The sequence below is a fragment of the Macadamia integrifolia genome, chromosome 8, assembly GCF_013358625.1.
Source record: "Macadamia integrifolia cultivar HAES 741 chromosome 8, SCU_Mint_v3, whole genome shotgun sequence".
NCBI classification, from domain to species: Eukaryota; Viridiplantae; Streptophyta; class Magnoliopsida; order Proteales; family Proteaceae; genus Macadamia; species Macadamia integrifolia.
Window position 1 is genome coordinate 22,791,207 of NC_056564.1, and position 17,339 is coordinate 22,808,545.

The window sequence follows — 17,339 nt, forward strand, 5'->3', positions numbered from 1 at the left end:
ATTTTAAGTTCTGTAGGGTATTTGATATTTATACAGAAATAATTAAAAAAAAAAATAAAAGTGAGAGAAAATAAAACCATCATAACAAGGGGATCACAGTAATACTACTGGAGCCTGAGGAAAGCCTCAATCTGTGAAACCCATGAGAACCTTAACAAATCTAATAAGCCTACTTCTGTATTTCATCTGCATCACAAGTATTCATGTTGCAATTTGCAACATCTAACTAAAGCTCATTTACAATTCCAAGAGTAACTATGGTTCCCTGTACCAAAACCATCATACAAATAAGCAAAATACTTTTTTCCTTGGAATGGGTGATGAAAAAATTCACATGAATCCCTCGCTCCAAGGTTCATGAGATGTCCAATTTCAATCACTCATAGTGAGAATACCTAATCAAAGTGATGTAGATAAGTCACCTAATGAGCTTATTTTATTGCAAATAAGCCTTGGGTTGCGATAAAAGTTTTATCGATTATCATCATTTTATTTATAATGTGATGTTGTATTCTGCTTGTAGTTAACACATATAGATTAATTTTATCATTATCATTCATGGAAAAAGAAAAGGAAAAGGGCGGGTCCATACTGACCCCACAACCTCATCAATTGGGTCATATCATGATTGAATAAGAACCATTCAACCTTCAATGAAAGCAGTGAAGAACACTAAACACCCCATGTAAGTGGTCCCAAGAAGGTAAGAGGAGTTCAATTCAAAACCACACGTTTCTTGAGGCGAAGGTCCCTTGCTAACTCTAGCTACCTTTTTTTTTTTCATTGTTACTCAAAGCTAAGGCTATGTAAGGGAAATAAAAGGGAAGGAAAGGGAAGTGAAATTTTCATATTTAAAAAAAAAAATGTAATCATTACCCATGTGACTTTAACATCAACTTCAAATCATTTCATATTTAATTATAAAATTTTACTTTACTTTGCATCCAAAACCCTTTGCTATAATATGTAAAATAAAAATTACATGTAAAATATATTATTACCAAATATGATTATAAAAATTAAATAATTTATACAATCATTTAAGGTAATGACCATAAATATTTCCTTGTATGAAAATTTAACTTTCCTTTTCTTTTAATTCTTATTGCAATTAAATCGAGCCTAAAGCAACTTTGTCCCAGTTTTCTAATAGGAAAAATCCTACACGTCTATACTCAAGGGGACCCCATCATACACGTGGCACTTCAAGCCTCCAGCTACTCTAGTCTCTACTTTCTCTCACGGTTCCTCACGGGTCCTCTCTCTAATAAATGTACGTACCTGCTTCGGTTTTGTTGTTGTGTGGAAGTGAAACCGCTCGAAATGTTCTCTCTAACTCCATCGCTCCGGCTTTTAGTTCCTCAATGGAGACGGAGGAACAGCAACTTCTGGATTTTTCTTCGTTCAACTCGGAAGATTGGGTTAATTTCTTGTGTGAATTCTTCTTCCATGAACGATGATTCAGTTTCAGTGCCGAAACAAGCACAGGTATGTTCTTGTTATCTCCTGGATTTCCATATTTCGTATACCTTAATCATTAGTTTTGCTCGATTAAATATTCTATTGGTATGTCGTTTGATGAGTTTTCTTGTTGTTTCGTTTGAATTTGGAGTTTATCGAGATTTTAGTTTCTCTTGTAGTATATTTATTGTCATTTTCGTGAGTCTTCTTGAATCTGAACAAAAAAAAAAAAAAATTCCGAATGACGTTTTCTAATTTACATGATTGACAGCTTGATTATGATCCTTCCGAAGAGATTTTTGGACTTGAAGTCGGTCCGCAGCCAAGGTTTCAGTTTTTTCATTTACATCGTTGGACAAATTGCGGTGCTTGCCCATACACATACAGTATTTTCAGTACTAAATTAGATAGGATTTATCAATTTATAGTCGTCAGTGGGGGTGAATTTGACAATAGACTGCAACACTTCATATCGAGCTTGGCAATTGTTGACAAGCTTCCACCACTGGGTAATTAGTAACTTGTTCACCGCTCTTCTAGGTATTTATAGTTCGAGAGGTTTCTGCATTTTTGAGTGGTTGGTTTTGATGGAACTGGCTCGTACTTAATTATATGAATTATACTGTGATCACCCCTCTTGCAAGCTTTTCTAAGAGAACATTCAGTTCTTAATTCATGTTGAAATGCCAAATCTATGCCAGAAAAAGTGTAGCCTTGCGTTTTGGCTGGGTATCCCTGTGTTTCAGGTTGCGGTTGAAGGTTAAGAGCCAAGTCCTCGAAACAAACATAACCCCTAAGTCATGTTATCCTTGCATTAGCTGTTGTAAACATACCTTCATATCCCCTCCTTCCCTATTTACGATTTCATATGTTTATCTTTAAAAAGTGACTCCAATTTCATTGTTCAGGAATGCTGCTGCTGAAGCAAACAGACCAAGTTCCTGGTTTGGTCCCAATGGCCAATATATCAGAGAGTTACCTTGCCCAAGTTGTAGGGGCAGGGGCTATACTCCATGTACAGAATGTGGAATAGAAAGATCTAGAGTGGATTGTTCACAATGTAATGGAAAGGTACTTTTGTATAGGGGCCTACATAGAACAGCATAAATTTTAGCTTACATTTTGAACTAGGGTACAATTTAGTCAGAAGTTGTGTTTGATGTTATTCTTACAAATTGCATATATTTACTTTGCCTCAATGGTAACAGGGAATAATGACTTGTCAACAGTGCTTTGGAGAATGTGTAATATGGGAAGAGTCACTTGATGAGCAGCCATGGGAGAAAGCTCGCTCTAAGTAAATCTTCATTATGCTTCTTTTTTCATCTTATATATTGTCAGTTTTCCGAATTGAGGTTTATAAGTTTATTCGTCACTCTTCAATACCTAGTGCATGCTTCCTATATTTATGTATTTGATGTTGGTCTCACATGTACACTGAGTTGGGCTTAAAAAGAAAAAGAAAGCAAAGCAAAAGAAAACTTCGAGATGTGTATTAGTTAAAAATTGGATATTCTTATCTTAATAATTAAACTTTAGATACATGGTTGTCATTCAAGTCAAGCAAATAGGTCCTGCTAGCTTGCTCAAGGATATTCCCTCGCCTTTCCCATTAATTTGATGTGATTAAGATGGGAAATCGTCTTTAGTGTTGGACAAGGGTGTGGTAGGGAGGCATAACTCTAAACATTTCTGCACATATTTACCTTATCTCGGTGTAAAAATAAGAATATAGAGATCTAAATCTATCTTCCAGGTAGGCTTGAGTTGGGATTTGGAGCCTTACAGGGGAACATGGGATTTTGACACAGAAACCTGGAATCTCTTTGATTACATCCAAGAGGTCTTTATAAGACTCAGAGTGTGATCTATGAAATTTAGTGGTGTATTCTCTTTTGCTACCTACTATTTATTTTCATTTTTATCCAAAATTATCTGATAATTGATTCATTTCCTGAGAAGATTTTCTGGAAATCTCTGCTCTTCCCAAATATGAGGTGTTTGGGTGGTGGTTATCTCTGATTCTCTGGTGATTTAATTTGACACACACATTACTAAAATTACTTTTCAAGATTGTGAAATGAGGAGTCCAAATGTAGCTGTCATGTACTTATTTATGTAAAAGATGAAAGTGAGATACATCAGCTAGTGAAGTTTTTAATGTCCTACAATAGTTTGATAAATGATGGCCTTCATGTTTCATATATTAGGGACTCAGGGTTAATCGATGGCAGTGAAGGAGTTGTAAGTTGTTCATTTAAGTATACACACTTTAATGCTTAGCCTTTTGCAGATCTCCATTCAAAGTGAAGGAAGATGATGAAGTAGACAATTTGGATATAAATTTAAATGTGCCAAGAAAATCAAAGCGTGTGTACCAATCACCTCCTCCTGAAGTTGGATTAAAGATCAGCCGATCACTACGGGTTAGCTGTCTACTTGGAAATTTTTTTTTTTCCGTATGCTGCCATGTCACTGGTCCCCCATTATATATATATATATATATATATATGGGAAATGGTTCTCTGAGCAAGCAGGTTGGGAAGGCATCTCCCATGCATTCCCATGCCATGATGGTTTTAATTGTAGGATTAGGCAGCTTTGAAGGATGGCCATTAGATTTTTTTTGTCTTTATAAGAGATAAAGGTACGCATTTGTATTTGATAATCTTACAATAAATACAGTAGATAAATACTAACAGTCCACATGGTATCTGTTAAAAATTGCAAATGGGGGTAAGATGGATTAATGGGTCAGTGTCCAAATCTCTTCCTTGGAATTCTTGCCCTCCATCTCAGCCCAGAAGCCATCCTTTTCACCTTCCCGTATTCTTCTTTCTCTCTCCCTCTCTATGTCTAAGCGCAAGGGCCACGCTGCCTTTCAGGCTTCTTTTCAGATGCATTTTTTTTTTGTCTCTCTTCTTTGGCACGTAATGGAATGTGCAACCATGTTGAACTTGTTCCTTGTTATGTTTTAGACAAAATGGATGGCCATGCGACTTGAGACTAAGAGTGTAGATCAGGTGGGTTCGGCTGATTTCTGTCGGTCTCTATTCAGTCTCGGTTTTAGTCGACCAAGACTGACTGATTTACTAATCATTCCAAGGGTGGGAAAACTGACTTCATATATTAATTGGTCGGTCGGTCTCAGTCCATAATTGGTCTTGGTCATTGGTGCCCTTTCCTTCAATTGAGTTGCAGTTGGCCTTGTTTATCTTTAGTAGGTCCCTTAGGCTTCGCTCTCAACAACTAGTACGCCCTGTCTCAAAAGCCAAAGAGCAGCTAAACTCAACTATCATAGGTCAGTCTGTATTCAGTTTAAGGACTGATTGACTAAGCAATATTTAGTGTATATTTTAGATTAATTGATCCATAATCGGTCTGGATTGGTTGGGTTTGTACCTTTGGTCTTAATCGGTCTCTGCAGTCGGTTGGACAGATACTGACAGATTACTTAATAGGTCTTCAATCCTCAAAACTAGACCGGATCACTTTTTAAATGGTTGGTCAGTATCAGTTAGGTTTGTCGGTTTGGGCTAAGGTTATTTTGAATAAAGCATCATAAATCAAATATCTTTTTAAGTTCAGGGTTTTACATGTCTTTAACCAAATCCTAAAATTAATTTCCTTTTTAGTTGGATGCTTGCAGAGTCTCAATGCAAAAACAGGATTGTTTAGTAAACGCATGAAGATTATCCATCGTGATCCTAAACTTCATGCACAAAGGGTGGCTGCAATCAAGGTATAGAATCTGAATAATTGCTATCTTCAATGCCCATATTTTATCGTTATGAAGGATTTTGTGTAAGGATTAATATTATATGAAATGATGATTAACATGCATATTTTTATTTATCTTCAGTTAGTGTAATTGTTTAACTAATGCAGAACCTATCTAGTATAGGGCTCACTAGGGTGAATATTGATTAAGATTTTAAATTTCAAATACAAGGGCTGTTAGGGAAGAATTTTATGAATCAAATCAATTGATTTTGTTGGGTTTAGATTTAGAATAGAGTGTACTAATTTAGGTCAATGCTTAAGGATGGTTAGGTTTAAAAGTTATAGCCATGATTTCATCAAAGAAAGAAAAAATTTTAAAGAGGAGAGGAGAATAATGAGACTACTATCTTCACACTGTAGCACTCCAGGAATCATGCCCTGAGAGAATTGAGAGCTTCACAAATCCAGGGGTTTGGAGGGGAAGACCAAATCAGTTGTAAAAGCATTGCAACTTTTAATTTACTTCTTGGATGGCAATTACAAGAAACTATGTAGATTTCCTACACATCAGTGTTCGTGCTACTCCTACTTTAACTGAAATTTCAAGGGCACAATGTAGAACTAAAATAAGCACTAGTAAACGAACAGCCTAAAATAACTCTAGAATCAGAATGAAGCTAAATGGACACAGTATCTGAGCTACCGTGATCTCAAATAGGACATATGGATGTTATGTCATTTAAAATGGTGGATCATGGCTTAATGGTTGTGTTTTTCATCAATTTTGGTAGTTTGAATATTTCAGTGATGCAGAACCTATCTAGTAAACATTTCCATTTCAGTTAATCTTGGGTTAGGGACTTCGGGTTTTGGAAATTGAAAGTATAGGGTTTACTCAGCCGCCTCTATAAATTTCCATGGTATGGACATTTGTTGGTCCATTGGACCCATTAGTGACATAAGTGGTACATGCCAGGCCGAAGCTGTGGACTTGACTGTTCTTCGTTCTTTTGGTCCTTTTAGATTTATTCACCTAGTTCAAACTACACAAGTAGAATATACAATACGTATATGATGTGTATCATATGTATTATATTAGACCCCATGATGGGAGATGGATTGTCTTTAAGAGTATTCACGTCTCACGAGTCCTTAAAAAAATGAGACTACATATAACCTTGCATATCCCTGGAACTTTTTCCTTCAAATGTTGTTTGGTTTCTTGTCTTCCACAAAGAAACATTTCACAGATGGCACTGTCTCCAATAAATCCTACCTCCTGTCTTTATCCAAAATGAACATCATAACGTGGAAATAAAATACTGCTAAGAGAAAATGATAACCATGTGAGCCCCGGATGGTGGAAAATAAGTAGACAATGCTGATAGAAGTTTTAGTTTAAATCCATATGGTCAGATCCCACTTGATCAATCTTCAGACTTCAGTTTAATTCTTGAATAAAAGTATGATAAATACAAGCACATCATTCATGTGGAAGTTTTTAATATCAGACACCACAAGGCTTTACTTTGTTGTCACCTGGAATTATAAAAAGATCATTTTAGTCCAGCATAGCGAGTGCATATCACCTTTATGGAAACTGGACTCATTTCGATTCACTACCACAATTCTGACCATGCCTGTAACTCTCAACAAGACAGATTAAAAAAAATAAAAAATAAGAGTATGACTCAACTTCACTTCCAGACATGACCTTATGCATAAAAATGTCATTCCAGCAGCAACCTAACACGTCCCAATATCATTAACAAAAATCTATGCTGGCACTTTGGGACTTTGAATCGCTATAATGTGCACTTCGATTCCCTAATGTCCAAAGCCATGTATCTTTTCAGAGAGTTAAAGGAACTCCTGCAGCAAGGAAGCAGGCATCTGAAGCTTTGAAGGCTTTCTTTCGTGATCCTGAGAACCGCCGTAAGAGAAGCATTGCCATGAAAGGTCAGTTTATCAGTTGCGTTGAATTGCATTAGTGGTATGACTTGTTACTATACTATACCCATTGGTCAAATTAGTCTTTTTCACCTCTATTTTTTAAGTTTAACCTTGGCTTCTAAGTGGGTATATCTTTCATCAGTTAATCTTGAATTGCTGTGTGAGTAACTGCACCAGGAACTAGTGTGAAAAATGTAATCCAACTCTCTTCAACTAGGATTTTTTTAAAGTCTAGACTTGACCTTTTTGAAGTTAGGACGTTCCTCATGGAGCAAATTGGACAAAATATATGTATAATTTAAGTTTTTTATGAGTAGAATCTAGTTTTTAGGAAAAGATTCTGTTGATTCAAATGAAACCTTAAGCAACAGAATTGATGGTTTGATGAGCCATTATGTGCTAAAGCACTTAGTTATAGCAAATGAGACATGAAATTTTAAACCTTTGTCTTTATAGGAAAGAATAAAACCCTGTTTTTTAATATTCTGTTAGAATATCCTGGCTACCGCAGACAGATGCAGCAAGCATTAACTTTGGCTTCTACCACATCCAATACAATGGTGGAATTATTCTGGGTAATTTGACTAACAATGCATCCATCCATTGTCATCAAACTCTCTGTACGGTGCTTCTCCTCCCTTTCCAACCTCTCCAAAATATGGCTATGGAAACATGACATCTTTAGCTAACGTTCTACCTGTCAGTCTGTTTCTATTCAGAGTTGGCTCCAGAGAGCAAGTTCTGAAGAATCAGTATGCAATGGAGTATCAAAAGGTCAAGTTTGGGAGATAATATGGATACATATGGATAGAGTGTGTAGTATATGCAAGGAAAACTATTTGAAGAAATAGATGGTACTTAAATAGTATTTAATAAGCTTAAGAGTTTTCCAAGAAAAGCAGCAGGGGAGTGTGCTAGGATGTTAGATGACAGTTATCTTTGATTCAAAGTAGCTGCCCCAATCCCACTTCAATCCAATTCAAACCACAATACTGATGTTGACTGAAGAAACAAAATAGAAAAGCAGAGAACTAGAAAAGGAAGGGATGGGAAAAAAATCAAGATAATGAAATACTTGCGTATTGAATGGAATCAACCAACGGAAGTTCTGATATTGTTTATGCCGAATGAAGTTTTGATTTCCCCATTAGTATTTTATTGATAGCTGGAATTTAAATACATTGCATCATTTTCAAAGACAGGATCAAAATCATAATGAGGTAGCAGATACAACTGCAAAAGGGTACTTGGGACTGAGGAAAAGGAGATGTTTACATGCTTAATGATGTTGAACTGTGAATTGTGGTAGTTTCCTTGATGGTTTCCCCATCTCTATTATAGTTTTCTATTTCTATTGTTCTTTGTCTGTTTGGCATCAAAGGAGTTCCTCTTTATTTCAGGAGTGAAATTTTATTGCAGTAACTGTGGACGAGAAGGGCATAGAAAACACTACTGCCCTGAACTGGATAGCTTCGTAGCTAAGAGATACAAATGTCAGTTGTGTGGAAAAAGAGGCCACAACCGTAGAACTTGTCAGAAGTCCAGGACAGGTGAACCAAAGAGTGGGAATCATCCAAGACATCGCCACTGTAAGGTTTGTGGTCGAAGTGGCCATAATCGTAGGACATGTCCCCAAGTGACTCAGGCGGCTTCATCAGAGAAAGGGCAGCTGACTTCAAAGACCGGATCTTATACCTGTAGTTTATGTCTTAGAAAAGGGCACAATATTAGGACATGCCCCACTAGGAAGGACTCACAGGAAGACTTAACCCCCAAAAGTTCTTAAGGGGAACACTACTATGGTCTTTCTTGTGGGGTCTACATCTTTGATAAATTGATACTTGTAAAAATATTGTTTTGATGAATGCATGAACCACCATTCTATCATTCAGGCCGAGATCATTGTTGAAGGCATAGAAATCGGCTAAAAGGATCTATAATTGATTTCGGTCGGGGTGGCCAATCTAATCCCCATTCCTTGAACCATTTGATACGTTCACGAAAGGAGCGTATCTTCTTGGATGGAAAAAATAAGAATAGGAGAGACAATTGGTAGTAATAAAAGAAAATATGAAAATATTAGAGATAACATAGGAATGTGGCTTTATCGACGAGTCTTGGTGATTTGGAGGAGCCGTGCTTCTTCTCAAATAGAGAAAATATAGTAACTACCATTGATAATCTTCTTTTCCCTTTTTCATTCCCTTGTAAACCTAATTTATAGGCATTAAATTAATTACAACTTACAAAGAGTTATCCGCATACATGATACCTACTATCCACGTATTACCCCACATTATATAACTCCACTATTCCACTAACTGTTAAATAACTATTGTAATTAACTATACAATAACTACCCATTAACCACACATGAATTACATAATAGCTCTTCCAAACTTGGTACGTAACAATCCATTTCCTTAAAATTGGTCTTAAGACCATTCTTTTAGGAATTGAACTGTAGTGTTGCTTTTGCTGCTTTCGTCGGTGATTTTCGCTTGGCTTAATCAAGGAAACCATGACCTTGTTTCTCGAGGGGAGAAAATATACGAATCCACTGGTGGGCGCCATGCCTGAGCTCTGATACCACTTGATACGTTCACGAAAGGAGCGTATCTTGTTGGATGGAAAAAATAAGGATGGAAGAGACAATTTGCAGTAATAAAAGAAAATAGGAAAATATTAGAAATAAAATAGGAAGGTGGCCTTATCGACGAAGCCATGGCGTCCTGGTGATTTGGAGGAGCCGTGCCTCTTCTCAAATAGAGAAAATATAGGAACTGCAATTGATAATCTTCTTTTCCTTGTGTACCATGATTCATACTTTCCACGCATTACCTCATATTATATAACTCCACTATCCCGTTATTCCACCAACTACTAGATAACTATTGTGATTAACTACACAATAACTATCCATTAGCCACACATGAATTACATAATAGCCCTTCCAAACTTAGTACGTTACACCATTCATGTGGGATTAAATTTGGTGGATAGGTAGACCCCAAGTGTGCTCTTCTTGTTGTCATGTAAATCGAATGAAACTTGCAACATGGCAAACTAAATGTAATGAATTTATGGATTATCATAATTGTAACTTCTTTAAATTGTGGGGAAGAAATAATTACCTCTGGTGTAGGTATACGCTTAGACACACAGGTGTGGAAAGATATGTTGTCCCACGCTAAAGACGCTTGTGCTAGCCTGGTGTGTACCTGTGCCAACAGATAGCAATCCCTTACCCTAATTGTGGCATTGTAGCATGGCAAGACTCTCCATCTTTCCTTGAACTGGAAAACCTTTCCTTCCTTGGTTTGGGCCTCTCAAAGATGCGTCTAGATCCTTTCCAGGTTGGGACGGGTGCAGTGAGCATCTCAACGACTGGGAGCCCCTTGAGATGGAAAAGCCTTTCCTTCCTCAATTATGGCCCTCTCAAGATGCGTCCAAATCCTTTCTTGTACGAGATGGGTGCAATGAGCATCCAAATGACTGGGAGCCCCTTGAGATGGAAAAACCTTTCCTTCCTCAGTTCTAGGCCTCTTAAAGATGCATCTTGAATCTTTTAAGCATGGGACGGGTGTAGTGAGCATCCCAAAGCCATTGGGGTGCAAGCCCAAGTGTTCCTGGTCGTTGGGATGTTCACTAAACCACAAAACAAGGGATAGTGATAGGATTCACATGCCGATTCAATAATTACTACAACATCCAAGAACCTAGAAGTACAAAAAGCTCTATCTAATCCATTTGTGATCACATTTTTTTAGGAGTTCATGTGAGAAAAGAAAAGGGTAAGTAGAACATAGATCCAAGAAGGCACATTCATCCATAAAAGGGAGATATTTGATTGAATTAGATTTTAAAATTTAAAATATGACTAAAGCTATATTGTCAATTCTCATTATCAAATGATAAAAAGGAGATTTTTTTTTTCTTTTTTACTCATTATCAAATGATTTATCAAAAAAAAAAAGAAGAAAATAATGTATCTTGTGACTATGACTATTAATTGGTTGGGAGTTGGGACACCACCGTTGCCATGAGTTATCATCTTGAAACAATCCTGTCTCTTCTCTATTCCAAGCCCTATATGGTGCCCCCATGGGTTCCACCTTTTACCGCACTCTGTTGAGATTCAGATCCTCTTCATAAAGCCCATGGATCATAGAGTGATCACATAGTTGGGAGGACTCGGGCACATGTCTTGAGGTCACCCCAACTCTGAGATCACTCTATGGTCCATAGGTTATATGGAGAGGAATCCTATCTCACTCGGATGTGCTGACTGCCGACTGCCGACTGCCGACTGCCGACTGCCGACTGCCGACTGCCAATCCCTCTCCTATATTATTTCTCTTTTTTATTTCTTATTTCTTGAAATCGCCAAATTCAACACAGGCTTAGGCGCTTCGCCGTGACGCTAAGCCAAAGCAGCAAAGCTGTACGCTCGTGAGTCCGTAACGAAACTGAAAACTCTTTTTTATACAATTGACATGACAGCAACAGTAAGGTATAAAACCCTCATTCAACAAAACTATTTCATTATGAACCCTAAACCGGTCTTTATTATTTTACATGGAGCATTCTCCAGAGCTATACAGACGGAAGATCGAACAGACGAGCCCTGTAATGTCATATCCTATCCATCTCTAATTCTTCCCTCTCCCTCTCTGTGTCGCCGGAGCTCTGGTGGAATTTCGGTATAACGGATCAACTTCAAGATTCAAGAATCAAGAATCAAGAATCAAGATGGAACAGTCCTGGCGCTTCAGACCTATGCAAGGTAGCATTTGCCCCTTCTGTTCTATTTCCCATATTCCCTTTTGTTGTCAATCTCTCGCATTCGATAGGAACGGTTTTGGAGGCGATGATTTCCGTCGATTACGGATGGCAAACGATCACCCGTTTCACAGGCCATTTCTTGATCCGTTATTTGATAATCAAATGGTTCAACCGATGCACCGTCCTCTATCACATTTTGATAATAGCCCTAATTCGATGGAGCTGGTTGAGGGGAGTCCAGGTGATGGCTACGGAAGTTCACAATCTCTGTATAAAATTCATAATCTGGAAAGACATTCTTTCCGAGAATTTCCAGTACCATCACAATTAACAGATTCTGCTCGTGGGGTTGGTTTTGAGGATATGCGTTTTGATCACAGAGCAAATCGATTTATGAGTGGAGAGTTCCTAGAGAATGATAGAACTCATAAGAGGATGAAAGTCGATGGGATGGGTAACGGTTCTTCTACGCAGATACCGACGCCATACCACAATGATTACTACTCTAATCCGGCCAGATTATCCACAGAGGAGGAACGGAGATTGAATATGATTCGTGATCATGGTTTGTCACCAAATGTTTCACTGTCACAAGCTGGGTTTGATTCTTCGTTTGGAACAGGCTTCGATGTTGTTAGCAGACCAAGTGGATATTTACGCGAAAGCTCACTTCATGATAGGAACCGTCATGGCATTGTTGGAGGGCATGCCAACTTTGATTTACATTATACGCTCCCAAATAACGTGGGGACAAACAGTTCTCATGATCCTGGGTTTATTTCTGATGATAGAAAGGGTTCGATTATGCATCCAGACCGCGCATATGATCTGCCGGGATATTTCATGCGTGACAAAAATGAAAAGAACGAATTCTGGAGTGATGTACATGGCTCAGGCATTGGTCCACCGCATTTCCGAAGTAACGTCAATGGTCTTATTTCAGAAATGGAAAATGAACAACAGTTGCAGTCTCATTCTGGTCAGATGGAAAATTCTGCAAATCATTTGTTGCAGAATTATGGACTGAGTAATGTCCCTGATGTTGCTCCTAACTGCTATGACCTTGCTAGACAAAGTCAGGAGCCATCATCTCTTCACCGTGAAGAGGTGTATCGGCATAGCTCTCACCATACGCCTTATCCCTTTCCTTTGGGTTCTAAAGAAAAGTATCGTGCACATGATCTCCATCAACTTCAGTCAAAGGATTTTATGCCTGCAAAGGGACCCCTTTATCATCGCACAAATTGCCAGATATCTTCCAGCGCAAATATGTCACATCATGAACTGGGTTCTAGTTTCCCCATGGGGAGTGCTCAACTTCCCCATCCAAATGAATCGGAGCATCAGGTTGGAAGCACACATGATCGTCATTTCTATGATCAAAAGGTTGATGTTCGACAGTCCATTGAAGTTAAACCACTACTACCAGCAGATGTTCAGGTCCCAGATGGGCCTCAAAATTTCTCTGCATCTACAATGAAGAATTATGGAAATTACTTGGTTATGTCCGCTGAGAACAGCATGCTAGTTCAGGATTCTCAGACATTTAGACGGCAGCCTCCTCTTCCTCCCTTGCCACCGCTACCTCCTCCAGCGGATCCACCAGGGCCACCTGCTGCACACCGGCAACCAACAACTTCACCTTCTGTAACATCTTTACTCTATCCAATTCCTTCTAGTTCTTCGACTAGCATGCCCTTGGCACATCAACCAGCTCATGATATGCAGCCGGTGGCACAGGCCTATTTTAACAATAAACAACATTTGCCTGCTTCAACTGGTTTTGTTACAGAAGTAAGTTTACCTACTTATAGGAAGTTTTTATTTTTTCCTTTTAATTTATAAATGGCAATGCAATTAAAGGGTAAGTATTGAGCAGGTGTCCAACTTTTTTTATGTTGATGCATATTAAGCTTATTGGCATGGAACTAGACAGTTATCAAGCAGATAAATGAAAATCATAGTAGCTAATAAAAAACAAAGAGACCTGGAAAAAAAAAATACATTGAGGAACAAATTCATCCGTAATGGATCTTATTGCCCCCATTATTGTTCCTTGGTGACTGTTATTGTCTTTGTTTTATCATTATAGAATCATATGTGGGTGGCTGTTTCATGGAATTGAAGTGAAACTTCTTGGTCTTGGAATTTGCATGTGTTGTGAATTTACTAAATCATTATGCTCAAAATCATTGAAGAATGAATTTCTGATAGCCTAGTTCACTTTTGAACTTCTTGCCAATCAAATTCTGTTGGTTTGGTGATGTGCTGTAATTGAGGTCTCTCAAGATGGAATGTCACTTGCACTTTCGCAGGGATCACAAATCATCCTCCAGACATCATCTAAACAATACTCTGAAGATGAGAAACCATTTCCTTTGAAGTATCCTTCACCAGATAGGGCAAAGGTTATTGATGCCTCTCACTTATTTAGGCAGCCACATAGAACTACTCGTCCTGATCATTTTGTGATCATCCTTCGAGGCCTTCCAGGTAACTTTTTGACTTTGGATATCATGCATTTTCAACTCATCCATTCATTATGGTAGTTTCTATTGCGAATTCAGCGACACATATTTTCCCAAATTAAGTAATCACATTTCATATCTTTGATGATTGATGGACTAATATGGAGTAATATCTAGGAATGTTAATAAATAATGTTATCTTGTGTAAGGGGTTTTTTGTTGTATTTTTATCTGAAGGCTTTTCAAATAACAAAGAGTTTTTCTTCTCTTTTCTTGTCATTACTTGGAGTACAATGAAAAAGTCATAACCTCAAAACCTCCCCCACCCCCAAAAAAAAAAAAAAAAAAAAAACTTTAAACCCTAAATCATAATCTCTTCCCCTAGTAATTTTGATGCAGCACAACCTAGATTTACTAAGGTTGAACCACAAGCAAAGATGGTGGGAATGGGATAGGGTTGGGTACGGTCTAACCATAGTTGTCAGAGCGTTGTCTCTTATGCATTGGAGAAGGGGGATGATGCAGATTAATTACCAAAGTATGCTTGTTTTATTAGGAATAGGCCTAGGGTTGGGTTCCATACATGTTAGGTCGTTGATCCCATGTGTTTTGAGTGTAATAGACCACTTTTATGGGTCTAAAAGGGGGCTCTAAGATTGAGTACGGGATTACTAGTTAGTTTCCATTTTCATTAGTTTCCTTTTTAGTTGGGCTTAATTTGAGTTATATTTGTTTCCTTAGGAGTCAAGTTATTAATTGAGTCAAGTCATTAGTAGTTAGTTTCCTTTTTCAACTAGTTTCTCATTTCAGTTAGTTTCTAATTTCAGTTTTTAGTAACTATTGTATTAGGAGAATATTTGGTTTCCTTTTTGAGGAACCTTCTATTTTGTAATTCCCTCCCCCATTAACATTATAAATAAAGAAGGGGAGGCTCCTAAAAGCCTAGAATGATTTTATGAATGAAAAAAAGCTATGTTGCTGTTTGCTCTTATGAGTGTGCTTTATGTGTGATCAAAGTGATGGACTGGTGTTTGATCCGGTGACTCTTTGCGGCGTGAAGCCCAAGAGGTTCCTTTCAAGTGTTCTTTTTCTTCTTCAAGTTTTCTTCTTCTTATTCTCAAGTTTATCTACAAGGCCCTTCGATTCAGGTAAGAGATCTGTTGGTTTTTTTTTTTCCAAATTCAGGGTTTAGAATTTCAGATTTCCATCCTGTCGCCCTTCTTTGTTCTGAGAGTTGCAGCCATCTGATGGCCTTGAATTTTGGATCGAGTGATAGTCTCATCTAGAAGGAGGCTCAATACTAATTTGAGCATAATCAGACCAGCCGATTGTGAAATCTGGAAAGTCTCCTATTCTGGCCGATTCTGTTTCCTGCCCAGAATTCTGATTCTCTTGGTACTGTGTGTTGTTACTGGTTGCTGATCATATACTTCACTGTTTATGCTTGTTAGTTGATGAGTTCAGCCCCTAAACCCTTGGCTGTTATTCAGTTTCAGAATTTCTGAGTTGTTGAAATCGATTGCAACTGTCATATTCTGTTATCTCGGTTTTTACTACCATACTATGCTTGATTTATTTGGGTAATTATAGTTGTTCTTTGGTTTATAAGTTCCTGCAGTATCGGGTCTAGTTTGGTTTGTCAAATCTAGTCCTACATTAGGGGAAAATCAAGGCAATTACAACAACGCGTCAAGGACTTGCGTAGGCACCACCTAGACAACCAAGGTGCCCTTCAGGCAAGGGGCGCCTGGATGCCTTGACAACCATGGTCTAAACTCTTAAGAACTAGAAGAGAATGTAGTAAATACAAGAAATTAAGCACGGTTACAGCTTATGGGACTATGAACTGTACCTGTAACCAGTAACTTTGAGAAAGAAATAGGAATCGATAGAAAGGAGGGGACAAATGATAGAAGATATTCAGCCATAGCTTTGACTCAGTAAGTTGTCAAGCTACTTAAGAAAACTCAAGATTTCCTTATATAGAACTCTCGTATATCAAGAAGGCAGGGTACATATCCTTATATAGAACTCTCCAAATATGACCCTTAGTATGGCTAGAACTAACCTAATCCTAACTTCCTAAGTCCCAACACCACCCAAAAACTATTTATTTGGTCAATAATAGATCGAAAGTAGCATAACTAGACTCCTAAACTGACTAGGAATTAAAAACTAATTACAACTTAAAAAATTCTAACGAAACTAGGTTCAAACACCGTATTAGACTCTCAAACACCTATAGCCACTAGAAAAATATTAAAACCCAGTGTACCCCTCTTGGACTAAACTTTTGGATGTGCAATTAAGCCCATTACAGACATAAACATTAGGGCCCTGTTTGTTTGACGAAGGAAAGTGGAAAAGGTAAAAAGGGGTGAGGAATTGTACTTGTTTTTTGAAAACTACCACAAATATGAGTGTTTTTATGAGTGGGGTGAGAAACTTAGTAGACAAGTTCATTAAATGCAATTATTGTTATCTGCTGATGTGGACTCAACTTTTTCTCACCCCACTCATTTCCAAAGGATTGGTTAGGACTTTAGTACCATTCGTGGAAAAGTTGATTGTGTCTATCTCTCCTCCTCCTATTTCCTATCTTTCCCATGGAATCCCACCTCACCTCCATTGCTCTCTCTCCCTCCAAATTCCACCCCATAAGATCTTGGTTTGTCCAGATGTGAACAAGCCATTAAATGGCTGTAACAGTAAAGTGATCAAGTTTGTCCTTTCAAAAATTTAATTGAAGGGGAAAAATCATGGAAATAGCCTATACATAATGACTCAAAATGGAAATCCATGATCAATGACTATTTGTGAGTCTAATAGGGGTTTACCTAGGTCTCCACCGGTGAATTCTTGTGAGAATATGATTTTCTCTTTTTTTTTATTAATCTTTCCTACTTCCCTTTTTCGCATAATTCTTGTATGACTTGGATTTCCTTAAAA

General features: G+C 37.8%; 2 protein-coding genes across 6 annotated transcripts in view; both read left to right on the forward strand.

Annotated features, from left to right (window-relative positions):
* Nucleotides 1-1,290: 1,290 nt before the first annotated feature.
* Nucleotides 1,291-9,024, forward strand: LOC122085517. 3 transcript variants are annotated; one of them, XM_042653980.1, is made up of 8 exons: nt 1,291-1,488; nt 1,733-1,788; nt 2,370-2,532; nt 2,670-2,758; nt 3,755-3,887; nt 5,111-5,203; nt 7,041-7,143; nt 8,538-9,024. In XM_042653980.1, the coding sequence occupies exons 1-8, from the start codon at nt 1,324-1,326 to the stop codon at nt 8,921-8,923; spliced, it is 1,188 nt and encodes a 395-aa protein (XP_042509914.1). In that variant the 5' UTR covers nt 1,291-1,323; the 3' UTR covers nt 8,924-9,024. The 3 variants fall into 3 exon arrangements, with proteins under 3 accessions (XP_042509914.1, XP_042509916.1, XP_042509915.1); XM_042653982.1 differs by having other exon boundaries at nt 8,557-8,754; XM_042653981.1 differs by lacking the exon at nt 1,733-1,788 and having other exon boundaries at nt 1,309-1,488.
* A 2,429-nt stretch (nt 9,025-11,453) lies between these two features.
* The window catches only part of LOC122086460, a 45,514-nt gene continuing 39,628 nt past the window's right edge, over nt 11,454-17,339 (forward strand). The window contains exons 1-3 of one of the 3 annotated variants that reach the window (XM_042655270.1): nt 11,471-11,650; nt 11,732-13,716; nt 14,238-14,415. In XM_042655270.1, coding sequence (XP_042511204.1) covers nt 11,890-13,716; nt 14,238-14,415 — 2,005 coding nt within the window. In that variant the 5' untranslated portion in view covers nt 11,471-11,650; nt 11,732-11,889. Of the gene's footprint in view, nt 13,717-14,237; nt 14,416-17,339 lie in introns of all 3 variants that reach the window. The other 2 variants (XM_042655271.1, XM_042655269.1) reach the window with 2 other exon arrangements.